The following is a 26,209-nucleotide window of genomic DNA, read 5'->3' as shown; positions in this document are numbered from 1 at the left end:
TCTGTATAAACAATAAAATTAAAGAAGTTACTTATAAAATGCTCCACAATATTTATCCTGCTAAAAAACATTACAAAGGTTTAAATTAGATATCAATTATAATTGTAGTTTTTGTGATAGTGAGATAGAGACTATTCCACATTTGTTTTTTCTGTGTGTGCACAGTAAGATATTCTGGTCTAAAATACAGCAATTTCTATCAGATATATCTGGGTGAACAATCTGCCTCCGGGAGAAGGACATCTTATTTAATGTTAAAAAAGTAGTCAATAAAGATTTGGCAACTTTTATACAATTGATTGTCACTTTAGGGAAATATCATATTCATAAAGTTAAATGGGCTGAAGAGAAACCAAATTGGAATAAATTCTATAATGAAGTAAAACAATATGTGAATGTGATTAGACAGGTTCGCCATAAAAAAGCTGCTAAAACCCATGAGCTCTTTGAAAGATACTGTCCTAATATGACTCTGTGATTTATTGTTTATGTTCTGCACTGTTACAAATGGTATTGAATTGTTATATACTGTCTATAATGATATTGCAACCTAAATATTGTGCGTGGGGGATGGGAGGGGAGGGATGTTGTGAGTGATGTTGCGAATGAAGGGCTTGCATGTGTTTTTGTTTTTCTTTCTTTTCCATTGTATTGTCTATTGTATTGTTTAGTGTATTGTTCTTATTTTCAATAAAGGTATGTGTCCGAAATCGCATACTAACGTACTACATAACTACATTCTCAATGAGTATATACTGTATACTACGTACTATAAGTATGATTAGAATGCCGACCGTTCACACTGTAGTATACTACTCCGTTTCCCATAATGCATTTCAAACCTCCGACGACAAAAACCGGAAGTACGACTATCAAATATCTCGGCTGAATGCCGGCTTCAGGTCGATTTTACGCTAACAAACAGTCGCATAATTAATGTGGCAATTTCAAGCCGGCACTCCTCATGCAGTTATTAGCCAGATTATGCGAATCGTTTCAGTTGTAGCTGCAGGCTACTCGAGGTAGCTGCTACTTGTTCTGTATGCAAAGCGAGCTGCTGCAACTAGCTGCTAGCATTCAGTAGCACGTTGTGAGGCGTCTGACAAATTTAAAACGTTGGTCAGAAAACGCCTATTTCTCAAATCTGTGGGGTGATTAGGATGACTACTTAACCACATAAAATAAAATAAAAATCGCCGCGGTCCGGCCACATATCCCGCGGAGGCTTGCATTTCGGTGGATAGCTCGCAAAGCATTATGGGGCGGTTGAGTATGACTAGTGTGGTCACCGCGCATACTTAAAATTTTTCCGGATATAGTATACATCCGGGTATTTCTCGCGTACTCAATCTATTCATACTATCCAATGTGAACGCACGACATACTTAATTTGACGTCACATTTAGTATGAGTAGTACGTTAGTCTGCGATTTCGGACACAGCACAGGCTTACTAATCTACTGACGATTCAGTCGATCGGAGTGTGACATCCCAACTGGAGTAGATGAAGCTTTTTTTCCACAGTTTATGCGACTAAGAAATAAACAAATTACTAAATATATACATACAAATATACGTTTAATGATAATTATCATATAAATTCACTTCGGGTGCCAAAAAAGCGTCAAAATAAGGTACTTTCTAACTCTGATATCTATTATGTAGGTCTGGACTACTTTGTGTCATTGACGTTGTGTTCAACATGCTAGGGGATCCCTAAACCCCAAACAGAAGAAAAACATGGTAGTAGCCGTTCGTTTCCCGTCCAATTGGCTGTGTAAGTTGGATAAATTAGATTGTTTGCTTCCAAGTCAAAGAGAAATCTCGGCATTTTCAGTTAGCTTCTCATTCGCTTGATAAACTGTTAAATATGTTGTCGTCCGTCGCCTCTTTGTGTGCGCGAAGGGGGAAGAAAATATTGGCTTCCACGTTGTCCATCTTTTTGAAGCCACCACATGCACCAGTTCTGCATATGGTGGCTCGACTACGGCCATCCGGGCTTCTCGCACCGACTCCATGGCAGCTGCCCACAGGACTAACTTCCAGGTGCCTGTCAGCGTCCTGTCCAGAGGACACCGACCCTCTGGACCGCTTCGGCTCGCTGTCCGCCGACATGGCCTCCAGGAAGTTGTTCAGGAAAAGCAGCTCCGGTATCCGTGACCTGCGACACCAAGAAAACGAAGAAGAGGAAACATCTCCTCGTCTGAGGCCCGGGAGGAGAAACACGCCGTACTGGTACTTCTTACAGTGCAAGAGGCTGGTTAAAGAGAATAAGGTTGGTGTGACTGCGCTGGTGTGTTCTGCCAACTTCCTGTGGTGCGTTTTTAAACCTGCTTTGTGCTGTCACAGCTGCAGGAGGCGTTGGAGATGTTCAACAGAGACATGCTGCAGGGAGAGAAGCTGCAGCCGGAGGAGTACAACTACTCAGTCCTGATCGGAGGCTGTAGTCGAGCTGGACAACTGAAAAAGGCCTTCAAACTCTACAATGATGTAGGAAGGTTTTGTTTAGATGCATTCACTCATAGTTCACTAGCCGCACCTTGCTAAAAAAAAAAAAAGTGCATTCTAGTACAATGTTCCTGGAGTAAATCCCTCAAAAAAAATCCCTCCAGAATTTTCAGCTTTCACTATTTTTGAGAGCTGATGGTTCAAGTTTAAGGTAATTTTCGACTTGATGTCAGAAAAACAATATAATGTATGGGCACCACAAACAACAGCAACATCTCTAGCTATTCTTTGTTCATGTTTATGATGCACAGTACACACAGAGACACACACACACACACACACATACACATATATATATATATATGTGTGTGTGTGTGTGTGTGTGTGTGTGTGTGTGTGTGTGTACACACACACACACACACACCTCTAATGCCAGCGAAAAGGTTGGACACACCTTTTCGTTCAGTGTTTTTTATTATTTTTAATTATTTTCTGCATTGTAGAGTAATACTGAAGACACCAGCTTCATCACAGCATGTGATAGCTTTTGCAACTGCATCAACTACATTCAAAGTTCTTAAAATTGTTACCGATCGATTGATCTTCATGTCTTAAAGTAATGATGGACTGTCGTTTCAACTAATTTACGTGGTTCTTGCCACACTTTTGATGACAACAGTAGTCAATTCAGGCTATCCACTGTGTACTAACCCTACCTCTGCACCACACAACTGATGGTCTCAGATACATTAAGAATGCAAGTAATTCCACAAATTGACTCTTGACAATGCACACCTGTTAATTGAAACCTGTTCCAGGAGACAGCCTTATGAAGCTGACTGAAAGACTCCCAAATGTTTGCAAAGCGGTCATCAAAGCAAAAGGAGGCTACTTTAAATAATCTAAAATACAAAACATATTATGATTTGTTTAACACTTTTTTGTTTACTACACAATTCTGTATGTGTTATTACATAATTTTGTAGAAATCAAAAGAAGTAAAAACCATTGAATGAGAAAATGTGTCCAAACTTTTGACTGGTACTGTATATACACATACATGCATACAGTATCTAGTACTTGGGAAAAACCAGATGCTTGCAACCCTGCCAGGCCTCTAATAATTTCTAAAACCACTTACACTTTACAAACTTCACATAACTGACATTCACATATAGTCACAACCTGTGCTTCATTTCAAGGGGTCTCAGATCAGAAATATAAAAAATTGGTTAACTAGTTAAACTTCAGTGTCCCGCCGGCAGTACACTTACTAATTTGCATAGGAATGTCAAGAATGTCCGAAGGCTGCAAACGCGATTATACAAACACTATACGCCGATGGAAAGCTTAGATTCTCACGAATCCGCCGGTATAAACCACTTTCAGGTGTGATTACCACAGCAGGTGAGAAAAACACATTTGTCCAACAAAAAACGAATATCCATCCATCTGTTCTCTATACACGGCTTCAACGCACACAGCGCGACTCACATTTCCGGGTTCATTATTACACACAGATGAAAATATTCCACAAAAAGCGGCCATAATCCAACCTTTTACATCCAGACGACACAAGCCAGTAAACTATTTTGTCCAAAACATGTCCTGAAGTCGGTATAAAATCCACGAATCGGTCGTTTTCAAGGAAATGCACCTCGCGATGCGCGTCCAATATTCCCTGTACTTCTCATCATATTTTTTATTTACAAATAGATTAGGGATTTTTTGTACTGAAAATGGCTGGAATTGACTGCAGCTTAACTGAGTAATACTATAGCATTGGAAGTAGCTGAACCAATATTGTGTGCGTGTCATTTGTTCTAGAATCTACATACATTGATTTTTTTCTAATGCTGACTTTATTCTACAAAAATATGAAATGCTGAACAATTACAACCTGGTCTCATAATTGGTCAAAAATTACACTGTTCTTAGTTTTTATACTTAGCTCACGAGTTGTACCTCTAGCTTGCCAATATATCTTCTTTTAAAGATATACATTTGTGACAAGCATTAACGCATAATCAAAGAGCTTCACAATAAATGTAGTTGTTTACGAAATGCAATTATTTATGTGTCCCTTCCAGATGAAGAAGCGAGGTCTCGAGGCTGGAGATGCGACCTACACCGCACTGTTCAACGCCTGTGCTGAATCGCCTTCGAAACAAGCTGGTCTTCAGCAAGCACTGAAGCTGGAGCAAGAACTTCACCGCAAAAACTATTCCCTGAGCACCATCACATACCACGCTCTTCTCAAGACTCATGCCGTCACCAACCACCTCCAAGCTTGTATTCACACAGTCAGGGTACAACAGATTCCACACATGAATGAGTTTCATTGTAGTTTGGTTCACCGAGCTGTGTTTCCTCTAATCATGGGTTTGTGTGTGTTTGCAGGAGATGCTACAGAATGGACATGCTGTGACTCAGGAGACATTTCACTACCTACTGATGGGCTGCTTGAAGGACAGAGAAATAGGATTCAGACTGGCTCTACAAGTAGGGAGATGATTTGAAGGCACAACTCTATTAGAAAGTAATTTTTTTGACATTAAGGAGAAACCTCTCGATCATTGGGATAGTCAAACTGATGCAAGATTTATGAGACCAGGAACAATGTTTGGGTGTATTCAAAATCTGAATCCCTGTAGTTAAACAACAGTCTTAATATAGATGCAACAACTTCTATGCACTGGTGGCACCCTTGGCAGAAGGCATTATGTTTTAGGGTGGCTTGTCTGTCGTATTTCACATTTAGTGGAATACTGAATTGGTGACAGTAATCTTGGGTGAACCACAGACTAAATTCCATTTCAAAAGACATGAAATTGAGCACAGTACATGGTAAGCTAGCTTTATGCTCCTGCTGCAAACAATCTCCTCTCTAAAGGTTTTCAAAGCATCAGTGGGCCAGCATTAGGGTTATGGCTTCCTCATTGTTTTTCTAAGGAGAGCAGTGCAGCTGAAAGATGCAACCTGATGCACAGTATGGAAAATAAGTATTTGATACACTGCCGATTATGGAGAGGTCTTTTAGTTTTATCATAAATACACTTCAACTGTCAGAAACGGAATCTAAACATAAAATCCAGAAAATCACATTGTATGATTTCTAAATACTTAATTTGCATTTTCTGGCATGAAATAAGTATTTCATCACTTACCAACTTACCAACCATTCTTCTCTCATTTCCTGCATTAATTGCAAGTGTTTGAACTCGTTACCTATACAAAAGACACTTGTTCACACATTCAGTCAATCTGACTCTAACCTCTCTACCATTGGCAAGACCAAAGAGCTGTCTAAGGAAACAGGGGACAAAATTGTAGACCTGCATAAGGCTGGGATGGGGCACAGGACAATAGGCAAGTAGCTTGGTGAGAAGGCAACAACTGTTGGTACAATTATTAGACAATGAAAGAAACTCAAAATGACTGTCAGTCTCCCTCGGTCTGTTGCTCCATGCAAGATCTTGCCTTGTTCAAAGGAAGAAGAAGGATGAGTACAATCCCAAGAACACCATCCCAACTGTGAAGAGCATGCAGGTGGAAGCATCATGCTGTGGGGGTGCTGGTGCTTTTCTGCCAAGGAGACAGGACGACTACACCGTATTGAGGATGAATGGGGGCATGTATCGCAAGATTTTGGGCAACAACTTCCTTCCCTCAGTAAGAGCATTGAGGATGGGTTATAGCTTCCAGCATGACAATGAAAAGACACAGCCAGAACAGGTAAGGACTGGCTCCGTAAGAAGCATTTCAAGGTACTGGGGTCATCTAACTGGTCTCTAGCCCTGAACCCAATAGAAAATCTTTGGAGGGAGCTGAAATTCCATGTTGCCCAGCAGCAGCCCCAAAACCTGAAAGATCTGGAGAAGGTCTGTGTGGAGGAGTGGACCAAAATCCTTGCTGCAGTGTGTGCAAACCTGGTCAAGAACTTCAGGAAATGTCTGACTTCAGTAATTGTAAACAAAGGTTTTGGTACCTCATATTAAGTTCTATTTTTCTATTGTATCAAATACTTATTTCATGCAATAAAATGCAAATTAATTATTTAAAAATCATACAATGTGATTTTTCTGGATTTTTCTTGTTTAGATTTTGTCTCTCTCAGTTAAAGTGTACCTACAAAAAAATTACAGATCTCTCCATTCTTTGCAAGGGGGAACACTTGCAAAATCACCAGTGTATCAAATACTTATTTTCCCCACTGTATCATTTGTGACTAACCAGACAGCCACTGCACTGTCTGGCATGCATAAGAAGTTATATTGTACAGCGTGACTCAGAACTTCGGACTGGCGACCTGTCCAGGGTGTCCCCTGCCTTCGCCCGAGTCAGCTGGGATAGGCTCCAGCACCCCCCGCGACCCCAGTGAGGATAAAGCGGTGTATAGCGAATGGATGGACTCAGAACTTGTAATAATGTTATCACACAGTGTCAATAACTTTAACAACTGTTAAAGTATCTTAACTGTCAATTTTCTCTTCAGGTGTGGCACCAGATGTTGCAGTCAGGAATTATTCCAGACACAAAGAACTATAATTTGCTCTTGAGGCTTGCCAGAGATTGTGGGATTGGCAACACCGGTTTGGCTACTGATGTTCTGCTGAGGGACTGCGAGAGTCAGAAGCAGAGGACAGGTGTGTTTGAGTCCAGGTGCAAGGACGTAATAGACATTGACCTACTGGAGAGGAAGTTGTTTTTGCAGCCTGATCCACACAGTGACACTCAACAGGACAGCAGACACAGTGAGGAGTTCAACAGCAGACAAGATTCAACCTATATGATGCCCATCAGACAAAAAGAAAACACGCCACGTTCTGTGAACATAGCAGCAGATACTACTGTCCCTAACCTACTGGACCTTTTTGAAGGAAAAAGCAGTGACATTATCTCCCTCGGCACTGTAGACAGAGCATGTGATAGACTGGGCCTCATCGGTGGTGCTGAAGGTTTCCTGGAGAAGATGGCAGCAAAGGGACTCAGTCCAGACCTCAAAACTCTGACCCTGCTGGCTGACATGATGGAGCCAGGCTACCAGTCACTGCAGGCGTTGTTAAAGGTCGCCAAACAGCATCAGGTGAAGCTTGATGCTGTGTTCTTTAACTCGGTGATTCACAGAGTGGCAAAAGCTAATGACCTGGAAGGAGCAAAGGTAAACATGCAAATGTACTCTCATTTCTCACGCTTAGTATTAAATAGCTGTAATAGAATTGGTTGTATATAGAACATTTTCTGCATTTAACCAAAACAAAAAGCTGTGTCCTCATCACTCTTTATATTCTGCAGTGCAGTATTCATTTAAACTAGGCTCTCTTGAAGAAAGAGGAACAATGAAAGCTGTTTGTAGAAAAAATGCAGACATGTGAGAGACCAAACCATCTGTTAACAAATGTATCCAAACCACTGCAAACATCTGAAGATTGTTTTTCTTGTAAACTATCAGAGAACTTTAAGTGTGTGTTTAGGTTTATGATGCACTTCTTTCTTTCCAGGCTGTGCTGAGTGTAATGCAACAATGGAATGTGAAGGTGGATATACAGACATTTGGATGTCTTGCGTTAGGCTGTGAGCGAGAGGAGGATGGCCTTCAACTGCTGAAAGACATGGCGGTGACAAAAAGCTAACTATAATATATACACTGATCAGGCATAACATTAAAACCACCTGCCTAATATTACATCGGTCCCCCTTATGTGGTCCAAAGGGCTCTGAACCATTGGTCCTTTACCAGAGGACCTCTCAGGGTGTCCTATGCTGTCTGGCACCAGGATGTTGGCAGTGGGTCCTTTAGGTACTGTGGGTACCTAAAGGACCCACTGCATCCTGTTGATGCTTGATCAGAATTGGGTCTAGGAAGTTCAGAGGTCAAATCATCATCTGGGGTGATTTTCATATTCCCCAAAATGTTCCTGATTGGTTGGTGTTTTTGTAAGGTGGTGGGGTGCATTTTCTTGCATGGGGACGTTTAGGATTCCCATTTGCAAGAGGGAGTGTGCTTGTTCTGAGACAATGTTTATTTTGGTGTCTTAGTCTCATCAACAGGGACACCAAAATCCAAGGTTTTCCAGCACAACACCACACAGTACCAATGTGATCAATGCTATTCACTTCACCTGTCAGTGGTCTTAATTTTGTGGCTGGTCGATGTATATAATATATATTAATTTTATTAAGGATATAAATTGTGCCAGTTTCTTTTTTACCATAACAAAATCAACTACAATAACAACAGTATTTTTAGTATGAGAAGTAATACAAGTAGTTGAAAGATGTTGTGTCAGCTTGGCACACCTGGATTTTCATTTTTTCCCCACAGGAGGCAGGTTTGAGACCCAACATCCATGTGTTCTCTGCTCTAATTGGCCAAGCAAGTTGGAGACTGGATTACATCTACCTGAAAACAATCCTGAAGACCATGAGTGACATGGGAGTGTGTCCTAATGAGGTCATTATCAGACAGCTGGAGTTTGCTGCACAGTATCCTCCCAACTATAACCAGGTGAGCATACATGCAGCACTTGAGGGCGCAAAAGGCTCCAACCAGTCAGTCAAACTGTTTGTTTCTGATGATTAATTGAGTAATCGGCTATTCCTGCTGCTCACCGCTTGCGTCTCTGTCTCCTCGTCCATTTTGGATTTTGCGTTGACATACACGTTACAGCATCAAATGTGGACATGAGCGCGTTGTGCAACAGAAATAACTGTCCAGGTGGAGCATGGGCATACATCCACGCCATATTGTGCATATAGAGTATAGTATATAGTGGAATAAGCAAAGCTTTTCAGCCCTAGTCACAACATCTAATTTTTAGTGTGGCCAATGTTATCACTTCATCTATAGAAATGCTTAAAAACAATGAAATCAGTCTATCAGTGTGTCTATCAGATTATTGTGTGTTTTGTCTTTTTCTTAATGCAAATTAGTAACACTCAAAAATAACGTGTAGGGAGGCTGAGATAGTCTGGAATTATACTGTGTGTTTTCAGATTGTCAACCAGATGGTCATTCTTACTGGATTGTTTTTGATATTATCCTATTTGTATTATTAACATTATATCAGTACTTAATTTTTAACAATCAAGGTTACCAGTATATCACGACACCTCTAGTCAGTACATATCTGACCATATATCTAAGTATTTGTGTGGACAGGTAAGTGTAGTCTGTGATCACAGCCAAAGTACTGTCAGACTCTTTTGTAGTCAAAATGGAACATAAACTTACACAGGCGATTTCGTGTCAACTCAGTGAAGGTGGTTGCTTGACGACCTCAGAATCTCTTAAAACTTTGTAGGAATGATATTTGGCATTTGAAACTGACATGCTAATTTTTTGTAGCAGAAATTCCGATATTTTCATAGGGTTAAACAATATGGAAGGATATTGAAACATGAGACATAAGTGGATGAGTCTTCCTTCTCCTACTGTTCCAAACTTCATCAACCTACCTATGATTCAAGATGTCTACTAACTTGGGCTGAAAGGATTCCTCAAGTTATTCAAGTAATTTGATGACTAAAATTCCTCGAGGCAAAACTCTCTAAGTCAAGGCTTCATTTAATCCACTACATACTAGACACTAGGTCACTAACTGGCAGACCATGCCGGACCCAGACTTCATCCTATACAGACTATAAGTTATAAGGTGATTTTAAATTTGATGGGACGCTTCTGTTTTAACCGGCACAGTTTTTGTAGTCTTTAGGGCATTTGTCAGAGGTTGAGTTACGAAGACAGTTTGACATAGACTTGCTTTGTGTCAGTCGGCTCGACAAAAACTAAAACTTCAGACAGTTAAATAGGTGGTTTTCAACTGTCTTTGTTAACTCGGACTAAATGCTTCAAACTTGCCCACACAAATGGGAGTACAAATGCCTCATTTTGACTCGTTTTCCACACAAAATGAACTGATTGTGTTCAGCAGTTTCTGTCAACAGGGTGTTTTAATAGAGAACAATGAGGAATAGAACAATTTCTGACGATAAAAAGCTGTGACTGTAAATTATGTAAGACAGGAATGCTGGTAGAAGACTGTTAATTATTTTTATTTTACTGATCAATGCAGATGACTATTTCTAACTGACAATTGCACAATAAAACTATGACATTTCATATGTTTAAACATGATATATAAGATATGAGGGGCATGAAGGTCTGACGCTGTCTCGTAAAGAAGGAAATCACTTTCATTTGTGTCCAAATCAAAAGGAAACTAAAGTTACTGATTGAACATTCTCTGTAATAAATACTAATAAACAATCAGTTTTCTTATTTGTGTTTTATCAGCTGCAGTACCAGCAATTTTAACGGACCAAGCATATACAGTCGTGGTCAAAAGTTTACATGTAAAGAACATAATGTCATGGCTCTCTTGGGTTTCCAGTTATTTCTACAACTCTGATTTTTCTCTTAGAGTGATTGGAACAGATACTACTTTGTCACAAAAACATTTATGAAGTTTGGTTCTTTTATGATTTTATTATGGGTTAACAGAAAAAGTGACCAAATCTGCTGGGTCAAAAATATACATACAGCAACATGAATTAGCAATTTTGTTGACTTAGAAAGTTGTGTCAATGAAATGAGCTTCATAGCATTGCCTCTTAACTTCTTGAGTGTTTATGAGTGACTCCGGTCAGGTGAGAGGAGAGGCTGACATGATTGAAATCTCCTGATTATTACAAGTGCCTCAGCATGTTGAGTATGTATCCTAGCAACAGTATCATGCAACACATCACATGGAACCAAGTCAGTTACTTTGGGTGGAACGTATACAAGTATTGTTATGATGTGACTGAACTCCCTTGGGACATAATATGGCCGAAGTCCAACTGCCAACAGTTCAATATCTGGACAACACAACTTCTCCTTAACCGTTATGTGTGAGGAGTTACACCATCTGTGGTTAACAAATAAAGCCAGACCCCCTCCTTTCTTCTTGCCACTAGCTTTAGCATCTCTGTCTGACCTTATGAGGGTGAAGCCAGGTAAATCCACAGTTGAGTCTGAGTTGTTTTGATTCAACCAGGTCTCAGTAAAACACAGGAGACTGCATTCACGGTATGTTTTGTCCGTCTTCACCAATGTCTCCAGCTTGTCACTTTTGTTTGGCAAAGAGTTGACATTTCCCATGATGATTGATGGAAGAAAGGGCTTGTATCTCCATTTCCTAGCCTTCACCTTTGCACCAGCACGGCAACCACGAAAACACCTCAAGATGTCCACTGGAATTGGATGTTGCAGTCCAGATTTGTTCTGTCTCAATGGAATAAAGCTCCTCTCTTGAATAGATTCTTCTCCCAGCAGAAACTTCCATCAGCAGTCGATAAAACACGACAAAATATTTTTAAAAAAAATGTAGCAAAAATACAGCAAGAACTGAAAACAGTTAAGAGACACCAAACTTTGCAGCCACTTTCACAGGCGCAGGTTCCGGTTCTGGAATTTCACGATGGAGAGAGTGTAGGCAGTTCTTGTTTTGGACGGCTGGTCTGCTCTAATCTATAATGCGCATTTCCCAATGACTCAAATAACTTATCCATTTCTCTTAGTATATTGATATCAAAGCCTACACTCTCTCCATTGTGAAATTCCACACCCGGAAGTCGGTAAAGCGACCTCGGATGGAATAAAAACCTCTGATTGGCTGAGCGGGAAAAGCGTCTCTCTGACTGGCCGAAAAGTCTGTCAATCTCAGAGCATAGAATTTATACACAGATCGGATCGTTTTGTAGTTTTGCACCAAATATCTCAGCGGGACCGGAAGTACGATTTCTGATTTGCACCTGTAGATTTCTGATTTGCACCTGTAGAAAACAGAGAATGTGTGACTCGTGGGGAGGATTCGAGTGGTTGTAAGTAGCAATTTGTGTTCGTGTGTTAGAGGACACAGCTATTTTCGTGGTAAATTATTTCACATACTTATTGCACAAGTTCACATTCAGATTTGCACATATTCAAATTCTCACTTCAACTTCACTTCATACAATACAGGTGCACAAGTATGTTTTGCACTTAATGTGCTGCAACAATAGGTGCAAAATGTGAGCGTGTCAGTGTTGAAATATGTGACTCGTAGAGAAGGATTTGTGCACCTGTAAATATGATTTTGTGAATGTGTATTTTTGTGTTGTATTTGTGGGAAGAAAAAAAATCGACACAAGAAATTATTTTACAAGTACACAACTCATAGAGTGTGGGAAATCATATTTGCTGATACACATACAAATTTAATGTACACAACTACAAATTCGATGTTACAGGTGCTCAAACATTTTGCACCTGAAATACCTCCATACACACAATTTGGGGAAGAAAGTTTGGAAAGGTAAAGTGGGAAGATGGCGATGCTCCCGCGTAAGAAAATCAGTACCGTTTGGCAGTATTTTGACGCAGCAGATGACAACAAGGTCGCCTGTAGGCTGTGTAAGCAGAAACCAGTGTTGCCAACTTAGCGACTTTCTCGCTAAATCTAGCGACTTTCCAAAGCGTCCTAGCGACTTTTTTTTTTGTCAAAAGCGACTAGCGACAAATCTAGCGACTTTTTCTGCTGTTTTGGAGACTGACAGGAAAACTTGGATCATTCTGCAGTTACTGTCCTCAACAAGCAGCAGGTGCTGCTGTGAGCTCCTGCCCATCCCAAAGCACAGGCTGTCAGTCCAGTAACCCCGCAGCAGTCCTAGTGTCTGATTTGAGGAGACCCACATCACTCCGCGGCCAGACGGCAGATGAATCCGCATCCGCAAAGTCACTACAGATCCCATCCAGACTTACGGAGCGGGATATAAATGAAAATGTTTCTTCACTGTCATTATGTGGCTTTATAGACTAGTCGCAAATTTTATTTGCGACTAGTCGGTGGGGAAATTAGTCGAAATTCCCATTCCTAATTCACACACACACACACGCTTGCAGCTTGTCATGTCAGTTGATAAGAAAAGCCCTCAGAGAGCACAGTACTCTGCCAAGACTGTTCATTCCCTGATCTTCCGCTGACCACAGGTGTGTGTTATTCATGTGTGCGTTATACACGGATACCGAATCCTGTGACCTAAATATGCAACAGGCGACAGGAATGGATGGGACTCGGAAACACCCCCACAATTTAATCAGTTATTCTTTGTACCAAGTCTACAAGTCCACAGCGGTGGATTTGTAGTAGGTTCACAATCATGTGATTGTCTGCAGGCCGCTGAGGTAGTGTTCACTTGTCATGGTTACCGTGCCGGTATCAGATGCCGTGCCACTATCTCAAAGAGAAATCCTTAACAAATTCATGGATCCAGACTTTAAGCCACATTACTGTCAAAATCAAATCACTTGTTCTTGTATCATTTCTGACCTTCCCTTAGAATTTCATCCAAATCCGTTGGTCCATTTTTGAGTAATGTTGCTAGTGATTCACGTACGCTGATTGTCACATAACTCCGCCGCATTCATTGGCGGAGTAATTAATCTAACTTACCTTAATTCTTTCAGTGCTCCAGCTTGCAACAGCTACAAACAGCTTAAATCACGGTGATTTGTCTGGTCTGTGGTCCGCTCGTTGCTGCCATTCTCCTAATATGTTTTGCAGAAGAGAAAAGTTTGTCAATCGATGATTTTTTTTGTATTCCATTACAATATTGCACAAACATGATGTGACGTACGCACATCGTTTGTGCTGGGGGCTGCTATGATTGGTGGAACTCATGGGAAGCTGGCCAAAACTGTGGAAAAGTTGCGGTGACTGGACAAAATTGCAAGGTCGTGCAGAATTCGTGGAGATCGGTTGAATTTGTGTGAAATGGTGCTATCTCAACATCGCGAATTCCTGGAGGGACTGATCTATGTTCAATACCCCTGTACTATACTATATATGTACAATACCCCTGTACTATGCATGTACAATACCCCTCTATTGTACTATGTATGTACAATACACCTGTACTACACTATATATGTACAATACACTGTAGGTGTCAGTCCGTCTTCCAACAAGTTGGTTATTTCTGTGGCTCAGGGAGCAACAGGGAGAGCCGATTACTTGATTAATCACCAATATAATCAGTAGAATACTCAGATACTAAAATAATCGATAGCTGCGGCCCTACTACAGCCATGGCTATAAGTTTGGACACAACATGACTTATGTCTGTTTTGATGTCTATTACAGAACATAACTAATATTTTTTGACAGCACCAGTTTAATTAGTCAACAAATCAACAAGGGATATAATATCAATAAATTCCAACAATTGGATCAACTTTGTTCCCAAAACATATATGAGAAGAAAATAACAAAAAAAATGCAGTACTTTCACAACCGAATTTGGTAAGAATAACAAAATCACACCAAACTCTTTTGATGTTTTTTTGAATATGAAACTTAATATAGTTCTCAGGAGTTGTGTATTATCACCCAAACACTTCAGTATTTTGTGGTATTTTCTAAGATTCACATGCGTCATGGTACTTGTGGCCAAACTTATGGCCATGGCTGTACTGACATATGAAAGCTTTCTCAGTATTGGAAATGACATTCCGATAGTATTCTCACAATAACACTGATCAAATAGATCCTATGTATAAGAGATATTGCATCTGCCCCCACACTCTGGAACTCCCTACCCCAACACATCTATGACAGCACCAACCTGACCACTTTGAAATCACTCACCAAAACCCACCTGTTCAGATCTTTTAATATATAACAATTTATTTTTGTGATATGTTTTATGACTTTTTATGATGTTCCTCTAATGTTTTCTGATTTTATAATCTATGTAAAAATGTCGTTGAGAATTTTTGAAAAGCGCTATCCAAGTAAAATGGATTTCTTTGTTTCCATTTTTTTAAAAATTCACTTTATTTGCAGATTCTGAACAAATCCTGAATCTGAGAGGTCTTATAGGACTCTAGGTCCTATACTTCAAGAGATATGTACATCTGGAAGTGGCATTTTTTTCAATTTCCAACTTGTAAGAGATATATATATTCAAAATTTCCATTGGGTGAAAAATGATGAAAATGTTCAAATTTCAGCTAAAACATTGGCTGATGTCAGTTTCAGATGCCAAAGATCATTCCTAGAAGTGTAAACAGATTCTGAGATGGTCAAACAACTGACCTGCCCTAATCTTGCTAAATTGCCACAAAGTGACCCACTTGGAAGTCAAAACAGGCTACACAGAAATAAGAAGTAAATGTCTGAAAGCCAGTGGTGACAGCTTAAAGCGCTTTTTCTCTTGTTCAGAACAGTATTGTTGCTTTGCTTCAGAGTTGTCCATCATTAGTGTCCTTTAAAAGTGGACATAAAACCCTAGATATCATCCCCCTCACTGCCGAGGTGTGTGGTGGCGTCCGCATAAACATACATCTTCGCACAACAGTTGAGGGTTGCCGCTGAGCGTTTGATGTCTGAAATCAAACTTTCAGTCAATGACGCCGGTCAACACCATAGAATACAGTCTATGGTCAGCACAGATAAAGTCTCTGTCGCGAAAAGTCCGCCTGCATATGATGGTGACATCACGGTGACATCGCTCACTTCACCTCCTACGTCCTCCTACCTGATAACGTGTGTCTGTACTGACTGGAAATGTCCTGGAAAAGTCCTGGAAAATCATTTCGGGGAAAGAGTGGGAACCCTGATTGTCCTTTGTCTCTTAAAGTCAATTTACTTGTCTTAAGGCCTCATTTAATCCAGCACCTTCTTATATCACCTTTCAGTTAATGCTCCAACAAGCTCCTCTTTTATAAGACAACAGGATTTGTGTTTTTTCTGTTTTCCCAATCCCAGTACAAATCCAGAAACAACTACTTGGTCCACATAGATGGTTTCCGTGGTTACTACCAGCAGTGGCTGAGAGATATGCCTGCTCATAACGCTGAGGACGAGCAAGTGGAACTGCAGGCTGATGCTTCGGTGATGAAAACAAAAGCTCCAGACGGACTGATGACCCAGCAGGACCAGGGTGCAGAGAGGAGATGCAGTTCTCCTAACAGGAACAAGACACGCACCACTGTGGCAGCTCTGTAGCCGCACTCTTGAAAATATGACTACTATTACCTCTTCTTGTTCCGCTGCTTCTCTGTGTTTAGCTTTGGAAGCCTGTGTGGATTTGGATTGAAGCAATGGCTCATGGACTTTGCCTTGGCCTTTTCCTTGACATTGTAGTATTGTAATTATCAAGGTCAGTTTCAGCTATCAGTACATGATTCCCGAGACAGTAAACTTTTTTTCTGACAGAATTTTATTTTATTTTGAACTATCCCAAACCTGAATTTCGTGTGATTGGTTAATGAACAGGTCCATTAAGTAAAAAATGTATTTGTTTTCCTCAAAGAGAGCTTTCTTAGCAATAGTAAATTTAGCACATACCTGTATGCAGGACGGGGGCTGCACAGTGCAGTTAGCGCTTTCGCCTTGCAGCAAGAAGATCCCCAGTTCAAATCCCGGGGTGGGCCTGGAATCTTTCTGCATGGAGTTTGCATGTTCTCCCTGTGCATGTGTGTGTTCTCTACGGTCCCTCCGGCTTCCTCCCACAGTCCAAAAATATGCTGAGGTTAACTGGTTACTCTAAATTGCCCGTAGGTGTGAATGTGAGTGTGATTGTTTGTCTGTATGTGTAGCCCTGTGACAGACTGGCGACCTGTCAAGGGTGTCCCCTGCCTTCGCCCAAGTCAGCTGAGATAGGCTCCAGCACCCTCCACGACCCTAATGAGGATGAAGCGGTGTATAGAGAATGGATGGATGGATGTATGCAGGACTAAAGAAGCCTCTTGGATATGAGGTAAAATGTTCTGAATTTATTCTAAATGAAATTGTCCAGGATATTCCCTGCCTTATCTGTACTTAGAATGTTATTTCATGGCAAAGAGATGTCCATTCCATCCATCCATTCTCTATACACCGCTTTATCCTCACTAGGGTCGCAGGGGGTGCAGGGGACACCCTGGACAGGTCACCAGTCTGTCGCAGGGCTACACATACAGACAAACAATCACACTCACATTCACACCTACGGGCAATTTAGAGTAATCAATTAACCTCAGCATATTTTTGGACTGTGGGAGGAAGCCGGAGTGCCCGGAGAAAACCCACGCATGCACAGGGAGAACATGCAAACTCCATGCAGAAAGATCCCAGGCCCACCCCAGGATTCGAACCAGGGATCTTCTTGCTGCAAGGCAAAAGTACTAACCACTCCTCCACTGTGCAGCCCACAAAGAGATTTAGTATGTTCCATTAAATTGTGACACGGTTATGTTTACAAACCTTTAGAAGTGCTGCTTGAAAGTGAAATTTAAGCTGAAGTTCCTGCGAGCCTAATTCATCTGACTGTGGGAGGAAAATTAGTTGTTTGCTGTTTTCAAATTTCATTTTGTAAGAACAAGAATTCAGTTTTGACATTTAAAGAAGATGCTTGACAATGTCTGTTTGAAAATGTGGTATAATAGTACAATAAGATGCTGTATTTTAATTAATGATATAATTCAAACATGCTGTTAAACTGATTTGATGAATTTAATCCATTTTGTACTAATACCCTCAATAAATAACGTCCAAGTGAATTTGATCAGAAGCACACAGATTCTATTAAAAAATGATAGTATTGATTGGACATTACAAAGAGTTACAGTTGCACAATAGCCAAGCATTCAGTTGATTTAATTTTAGCAAAGAAAGTGAACTCAAAAGAGGTCATTTGTTTAAAACAGACAAAACAAATTAACAGTTTGAGAATGCTGATGTAGTTAGCCTACACTTACAATAATTTTGAGCATTCAGTCTGTTGCCAATGTTACTTGGGTGATTTAACTCTACAGAATATAAAATTTCCTTGCAATACTTTGCAGTTGAATGTTACTTGCATATATCAGTTGTGAGAAATTGTATTTCTGTGATTTAGCAGTGAAAAGTAAAACTGCAAAGAAAAATTTGATTTTGCCTTGTTTGCAGCTTTTGTTATACAGGAGTATTTTTTATTTTATTTTTTGCATCGAAAGATTGATTTAAGTGGTGGCAGCGACCAGAATCTGCTGGGCCAAAAGAAAAAGACACAAAAGAAAAAAGAAATATTTGTATGAATATGCTTATACACACGTGGACAAAATTGTTGGTACCCCTCAGTTAAAGAAGGAAAAACCCACAATTCTCACTGAAATCACTTGAAACTCACAAAAGTAACAATAAATAAAAATTTATTGAAAATTAAATCATCAAAAACAGCCATTACTTTTGAATTGTTGATTATTGTTGATTATTTAAAAAAACAAACTAATGAAACAGGCCTGGACAAAAATGATGGTACCTCTATAAAAGATTGAAAACTATTTGACCAGAGTGACATGATTAACTCAGGTGTGTCATTTAATTGACATCACAGGTGTTTCCAAACTCATAATCAGTCAGTCTGCCTATTTAAAGGGAGACACGTAGTCACCCTGCTGTTTGGTGAAAAGGTGTGTACCACACTGAACATGGACAACAGAAAGCGAAGGAGAGAATTGTCCCAGGACATCCGAAAAAAAATTATAGACAAACATCTTAAAGGTAAAGGCTATAAGACCATCTCTAAACAGCTTGACGTTCCTGTGACAACAGTGGCTCATATTATTCAGAAGTTCAAGACCCACGGGACAGTAGCCAACCTCCCTGGACGTGGCCGCAAGAGGAAAATTGATGACAAATTGAAGAGACGGATCGTTCGAATTGTATCCAAAGAGCCCAGAGCAACCTCCAAAGAAATTAAAGGTGAACTCCAAGGCCAAGGTACATCAGTGTCAGATCGCACCATTCGTCGTTGTTTGAGCCAAAGTGAACTTCATGGGAGACAACCAAGGAGGACACCACTGCTGAAAAAAACTCATAAAAAAGCGAGACTGGAATTTGCAAAAATGCATGTTGACAAGCCACAAAGCTTCTGGGAGAATGTCCTTTGGACAGATGAGACCAAACTGGAGCTTTTTGGTAAGGCACATCAACTCTATGTTCATAGACTCAAAAAGCAAGCATACGAAGAAAAGAACACTGTCCCTACGGTGAAACATGGAGGAGGCTCAGTAATGTTTTGGGGCTGCTTTGCTGCATCTGGCACAGGGTGTCTTGAAAGTGTGCAAGGTACGATGAAATCTGAAGACTATCAAGGCATTCTGGAGAGAAATGTGCTGCCTAGTGTCAGAAAGCTTGGTCTCAGTCGCAGGTCATGGGTCTTCCAACAGGACAACGATCCAAAACACACAGCCAAAAACACCCAAGAATGGCTGAGAGAAAAGCGTTGGACTATTCTAAAGTGGCCTTCTATGAGCCCAGATCTGAATCCCATTGAACATATGTGGAAGGAGCTGAAACATGCCATTTGGAGAAGACACCCATCAAACCTGAGACAACTGGAGCTGTTTGCTCATGAGGAGTGGGCCAAAATACCTGTTGACAGCTGCAGAACGCTCATTGACAAATACAGAAATCGTTTAATTGCAGTGATTGCCTCAAAAGGTTGTGCAACAAAATATTAAGTTATGGGTACCATCATTTTTGTCCAGCCCTATTTCATTAGTTTGTTTTTTTAAATAATTATGTTAATCAACAATTCAAAAGTGATGGCTGATTTTGATGATTTAATTTTCAATAAATTTTTATTTATTGTTACTTTTGTGAGTTTCAAGTGATTTCAGTGAGAATTGTGGGTTTTTCCTTCTTTAACTGAGGGGTACCAACAATTTTGTCCACGTGTGTAAGTAGAAGGATGCACTGGTGATTTCCTCATCTCAAAAAATGTATTGAAACAAAAGGTAACAACAATGGTAGTTACACCACAACAAAAAATGTCAATGTCTCAATATCTCGTCATGTGCCCTTGAGCATCAATTACAGCTTGACAACGACGTCTCATGCTGTTCACAAGGCAACTTATTGTCTGCTGAGGCATGGCATCCCACTCTTCTTGAAGGGCAGCCCTCAGGTCATTGAGGTTCTGGGGTGCAGAGTTTCGAGCCTCTACATGGTGACTCAGCTGATCCCTCAGGTTTTCAATGGGATTCAGGTCTGGAGAAAGTGCAGGCCATTCCATTTGAGGTACACCAGTCTCCAACAGCCATTCCCTGATGATGCGACCTCGATGAGCAGGAGCATTGTCGTCCATGAAGATGAAATTAGGCCTGTGTTGTTCATGTAGGGACACAATCACTGGATTAATGATGTTATTCAGGTAGTATGGGCTTGTCACTGTACCATTCACAAAGTGTAGGGCAGTTCTGTACCAACTGGACACCCCTGCCCACACTGTAACACCATCACCATCAAAAGCTTGCCTGGTGACAACAGTGGCTGATGCATAGCGCTCTCCCTGATGTCTCCAACATCGTTGCCGGCCATCATTTCTGCTCAGCATGAATCGACTTTCATCAGAGAACAGCACTGAGGCTCACTGGTCCCTCGTCCAGCGTAAATGCTCCCTGGCCCATGCAAGACGATGATGCCTGTGCCTGGTGTGTGGTCAGGTACCCGTGCAGGTCGTCTAGCGCGCAGACCACGCTGATGTAAACGCTTGCGAATGGTCTGACGTGACACTTGGGTGCCTCTCACCTCCCTTAAACGTGCCTGGAGTTGAGTGGCATTCATCATCCGGTTTCTCAGGGCAGTGTTCACAATGCACGGGATGTGGCCAAAGGACATCCACTTCTACGCCTTTCTGTGACTCTTCCAGTCTCTCGATATCTCTGTTGCAACCTGCTGATGACACTCTGTGACACTCCAAGCTCAGTGGCTACTTCCGTCTGAGAACGTCCTGTTTGAAGCATTGCAATAGCAAGGGACTGTTCATCCATTGTTAGGTGTCGTCTTGGTCTCATGATGTCAAAATGTGAACAGCATGATGAGGACGACTGTTTAAACACCTGCTCTAATAGAACCAGGACATTTATTGGTCAATTCAAGGATCAAACACCTGCTGTGATTTTTGCCGTTAAGCTCCTCGTTAGAGAACAGCAACTTGTGCAAAAACTACTGAAACATTTAACAGTTGGACATGTGCATTCAAAAGCTTAGAGAAGGTCACATTAAGTTCACCTGTAAAGGTTTGAAGGCATTTTAGGTTCGTCCTGAAATTTCACCCAAAAGCTGAATATCCCTAACTTTTTGTGAGTAGTGTATGTTTATATGTTAAAATATGTTTTAAAAAAACCCAAGAAACTACAGGGCATGTCACAGCTCTATAAAGAATATATATTATTGTGTTACTAAACCAAGTATAATATTTCTTAAATGTCCAGGTTCTCCTAGCAGTGTTAGACAGCATACATCTGCACTGTGTTTGTGAAATATGCTTTGGTAATTTCAATTTGTTAAGAAATCAAAATAAATCTGGACTCTGAATCAGAAAGTGAGATCACACGCATCACACGCAAGTGAACCATCCAGTACCAAAGTAGAAATAATAAAGTTAACATAAACAAATATAAAGGAAGACAGGAAGGTAAAGGTACAAGAGGGGATTTGTACCTCAACTGGACCAGCAGCATTTCCCTCACGTGGCTGACTGAGCCACAGTTGCATGGGGGATTGCTCTCTCTCTGTCCCCAAACTATGGTGTTTCCAGGCTTCCTTGAATGCCTGAAGATGCTGCTGCAGCTGTGGGACGTAGGTCCAGTGGAGAGCGAATAACTCCAGTTCATTTTCAGGGTTTAGAAACCCTTCCACTTCCAAATTGAGAAATAGTGTGTGGAACAAGTCAAGGACATTTCCATACACATCGCACCATAATCTTTCAATTCTGTAGATTAAAAACAAACAAAAAAAATACATAATTACTCTAAATTTTACAACTGCATGTATATAACAGGAATTTCCTTTCCAGTATTTTAAAAATATATCTGATGCTCATGATCGCAATTAGTTACATAACCATGTATCACCTTTGATTATGTACACTGCATCCAGTGATGTGGGAATGTCGGCCTGTTCCTCTCTGGCTCACCGTGTATTTGGCCACAGCAACATTTTCCCCACCCTTCAGGAAGTTCACATATAAACAGGCAAAAAGAAAAAAGGAACACTATTTTTCAAAAGTTCTGTTCGTTAGTACTTTTGTTGTTTCAATGCAGGAGGGAGTATTGTTAATGCAATATTTCACTTTACCTTATCAGATCTGACAGCGCTGCCTCTGTTTGGAACTACTCAGGCTTACATGAACCACGTGACCGCCCCGCTGCGAGAGCATGAGTGTCGCAACTCTTACTATCTCTAGAGCTCTGAGTAGTTCCAAACAGGCAGCGCTGTCATTTCCTTCTATGGGACTGAGAGCGGCGATTTCACGGTAAAAAAGGAATAAAATCACACCTCCAAGTACTTGTTTGATTATTAATTCATTGGAGTATGTATGTAAATGTCAGTTTTACATTTTGAGCCGTAAGGTGACATATTAAAGACACTTTTGGGGTTTTGGAGGGAATGTTTCACATTCGTGTTAGCATGGAAAATCGCCTTTTACACAGAAATGTAAGATGATTGAAGATGTTAATTTTTGCCCAGCTGGATTATTGTATTTCCAGACAATGTCTATATATCTCTGATTCACTTACCCGCAGTCTGGGAGTTATTGAAAAGCAGAGTAACAACAGTCCATTCAGCAGATAGTGTCCAGCCACTTCTGATAAGGCAGGAGTTGACTCACTATAACCATTTTAAGACATACACAAAATATATATTCAAGAATAACAACTCATTATGCTTTGATGAATGAAATAGTATGTTTTATTGACAATGGGAGAAACAATGAGGGTCTTCGTGTCTTCAGTGAGGGCTCTCGGGATACTGGCGGATAGATAGATATGATAGATATTAATAAATATATTTGTTAAATACTTACAAGTATAAGTTTATGCATTATAAAGGGTCTCATATAAAGGACGTAGTCTTGACAATTAAAAAGAGGTAGCGATGTAGCTAGGTAGCTTTCAAAGAAGAGCTAACAAGCACATGGCAATGTCTGAAAGTAGGTCATCTGCCAATATTCACAAATACAGATAAATGTATGCACCACAAAGGGCTTCTGATATAATATAAAGACGTTAAAATTAAAAAGAGGTAGCGACTCATCAACAATTAATCCGTCAATATATCCCTGGCGATAACTTCACAGCTAACAGCAGAGTCGAGCTAAAAAAAAGTAGCAGAAATTCGGTTGTCTACCAAGATAAAAAATATATATAATTACGCTGCGCAAATACAAATAAAGCTCAGCATATGCATCATAAAGAGCCTCTGATAAAATATAGGCAGTTGACAATTCAAAAGAGGTAGGCATTTCATCAACTTACCTCCACATATACTCAACGACCTGCAGTGCAAATGAACGGTGGCTATCACTGTCGAAGCGGTACTAGGAACTAAACAAACCTCCACAACCCGGAAGTAGACTGGAAGAAAGCGTACAACGGCACCCTATGGAAGTGTCGCAACTCTTACTATCTCTAGGGCTCTGGGACTGACACCAAGAAAGGATCAGTGAGTAGGAATGATACATCAACATCAACGTCTCACTAAGACCACAAACTGGATCTGATCAAATATTCAATAGTCAACCATGAAAAACAGTAGTACTGTAGGCAGACAACTATAAAAATGAATGAGGATGTCAAAAGTAGTCATGAACTGATCAGTGTCATAGAAAGTTGATGTCCAGGTTTAAATTTCGTGGCTGGCCAGTAGCATCCCACACCTCTCTTGCAATGGCCATATAACGTGAGGTAACATTCTCTGGAGGAGGAATGAGGGACAGCACATCCTCAAAGGGAAACCAATGAGTTCATGTTCAGTTGATAATCTCATCCAGGTGGTTATTGCAACATTGACATACTTTTGCTACCTGGTGGTAATAAAAGAAAAAAATAGTAATTTATATTCCAGAAAATATAGTAATACATTTAAGACAAGTAAATTATGCTAAATTATACAGACACATTTCATTTTACTATAGATAATTGGTTGTCCCTTATGAGTTGTCTGAAGGAAATGCAGCCCTGTTACTCTAATTACAGTAGCAGGGTTGTAAGTAACAGGGTTGAAAATCAATGCTAATGTTAGCTTTTTTTCAGGAATAGATGCTAGCTGAGGAATGTAATGTTACTGTTAGCATCAAGGACAGACTTAGTTATATTAATAAAAAAGAAAACTTTCAATTAATTTGTCTTATTATGATAATTTGACTAACAGGGTTGCGTTGGTGAGAGTGACACACTCAGTGAAGGCTTAAAAGATATGGCAAAATATGAAAGATAGAAGAAAGAACTTACCTTTGGTCTGCCCATAGTGTCAGTATGCGACTTGATGATGTCACTTCCTCTGTGTCAGGTGGCTTCAGTGTTTTTCTTCTTCTTCTGCCATTCTAAATAGGTTTTGGTAACAGGGTTGCGGGCATGTTGTGGGACACAACTTCAATGCATCATTACTATTATTTAAAATATGTTGATGAAAAAAAATTAATCGTTTTAACGATTACAAGAGACACATATCAACAATATCATACAAAAAATGGGTATTTAAATGATTTTTTAAATGGTTATATTTGATGTGGAAGTTTGTCATCAAGAGGGTGGGACAAAAGAAAAATATCATTTTAGGGGGTGCTTGAGATCTATTTTGTATTTTGAACAATATTTTGGAACACATGTTCCTACAACTATATTTACATTTAGTCTCAGAACAAGTATAATTTACACAACAAGTGCATGAGTTAGTGTTTTGTGCTTAGATTATTTGAAATTTTAGGGGTGGGACAGCAAATGTCCTCCAATTCTGGAATGTCCCATGTATATATAGCGTAATATTGTCTCTTCAGATTATTAAAATAATTGACTTTACCGCCATTATCTGCTTCTCTAACATATACTAGTGTGTGTGTGTTTACAGTGTTTGCAAAATACCTGTCTACAGTCGAGCTTAATATCAGAATATTCTATTACCTATTATTATTATCTATTATTCCCGCTATGAATATTAAAATACGCTGAACCATTTGTCCTGTATCATAGCTACATGTATGACGTTTGCAGCAAAAAAATAAAAATAAAAAAGCGTGAAAATCAGTTTAATATTTAGAGTTAAGATGGATTAAATGCGCTGTCAAACAGCGCTAAGTGGAGCGGGTGACCGGACCAAGATGGCAGCCCCACCGCTCGTCAGCAGTAGCGGTCGATGCCATAGACATATATACGTAGACGCCTCATTGACTGCGGCCGCCCACTCGAGCGACGTGCCTGCAGGGCCGCCATCTTGGACCGGGGCCACTCACTCCTACAATGCATTACTTCCATAGAGGAATGATGTGCTTATACAATTAAAGTTGTCATAAATCGCTCAATTCTTAAGCAATTTTGACAAGGTTTGCTTGTAACAAATGCCAGACTTGATAGATAGATAGATAGATAGATAGATAGATAGATAGATAGATAGATAGATAGATAGATAGATAGATAGATAGATAGAAATATAAAAAAAACAGAAAACATTCAGATGTGCTCAGGTTTTTATTAACTTTACATTTACAGCTTTACATTGCATTGGAGTACAATTATTATTTTTGTATTACTGTACTACTACTGTATTACAGTTATTGCTATTCATATAATTATTATTATATTCCTATAATATTGTATGATTATTGTTTATTATTTTTATATTACAGTTACTGGTATTATTATTATGATTATTATTATTACTATTACTTCTATTAGTATTATTACTACTACTATTACTATTATATCAATTAT

General features: G+C 40.0%; 1 protein-coding gene and 1 long non-coding RNA gene across 5 annotated transcripts; one reads left to right on the top strand and one right to left on the bottom strand.

Moving 5' to 3' along the window:
- The first annotated feature begins 1,618 nt into the window (after positions 1-1,618).
- Positions 1,619-18,384, top strand: ptcd1 (pentatricopeptide repeat domain 1). The gene is made up of 8 exons (XM_022223267.2): positions 1,619-2,275; positions 2,350-2,490; positions 4,539-4,757; positions 4,849-4,950; positions 6,944-7,609; positions 7,950-8,066; positions 8,774-8,956; positions 16,239-18,384. The coding sequence occupies exons 1-8, from the start codon at positions 1,871-1,873 to the stop codon at positions 16,476-16,478; spliced, it is 2,073 nt and encodes a 690-aa protein (XP_022078959.1). The 5' UTR covers positions 1,619-1,870; the 3' UTR covers positions 16,479-18,384.
- On the bottom strand, positions 11,035-24,761 carry LOC127533190 (uncharacterized). 4 transcript variants are annotated; one of them, XR_007940967.1, is made up of 5 exons: positions 24,734-24,761; positions 22,355-24,306; positions 21,942-22,212; positions 13,923-14,017; positions 11,035-11,767 (listed from the first exon to the last, which is right to left on the bottom strand). It is a non-coding gene; the product is annotated as an uncharacterized LOC127533190 (long non-coding RNA). The 4 variants fall into 4 exon arrangements; XR_007940966.1 differs by lacking the exon at positions 11,035-11,767 and having other exon boundaries at positions 13,633-14,017; positions 22,355-22,449; positions 23,021-24,306; XR_007940965.1 differs by lacking the exon at positions 11,035-11,767 and having other exon boundaries at positions 13,633-14,017; positions 22,355-23,252; positions 23,759-24,306.
- Positions 24,762-26,209: the final 1,448 nt, after the last annotated feature.

This window comes from Acanthochromis polyacanthus, chromosome 3, assembly GCF_021347895.1.
Source record: "Acanthochromis polyacanthus isolate Apoly-LR-REF ecotype Palm Island chromosome 3, KAUST_Apoly_ChrSc, whole genome shotgun sequence".
Classification (NCBI taxonomy): Eukaryota; Metazoa; Chordata; class Actinopteri; family Pomacentridae; genus Acanthochromis; species Acanthochromis polyacanthus.
Note: the sequence above shows the minus strand (reverse complement) of the source record. Positions and strands in the feature narration are given on the sequence as shown.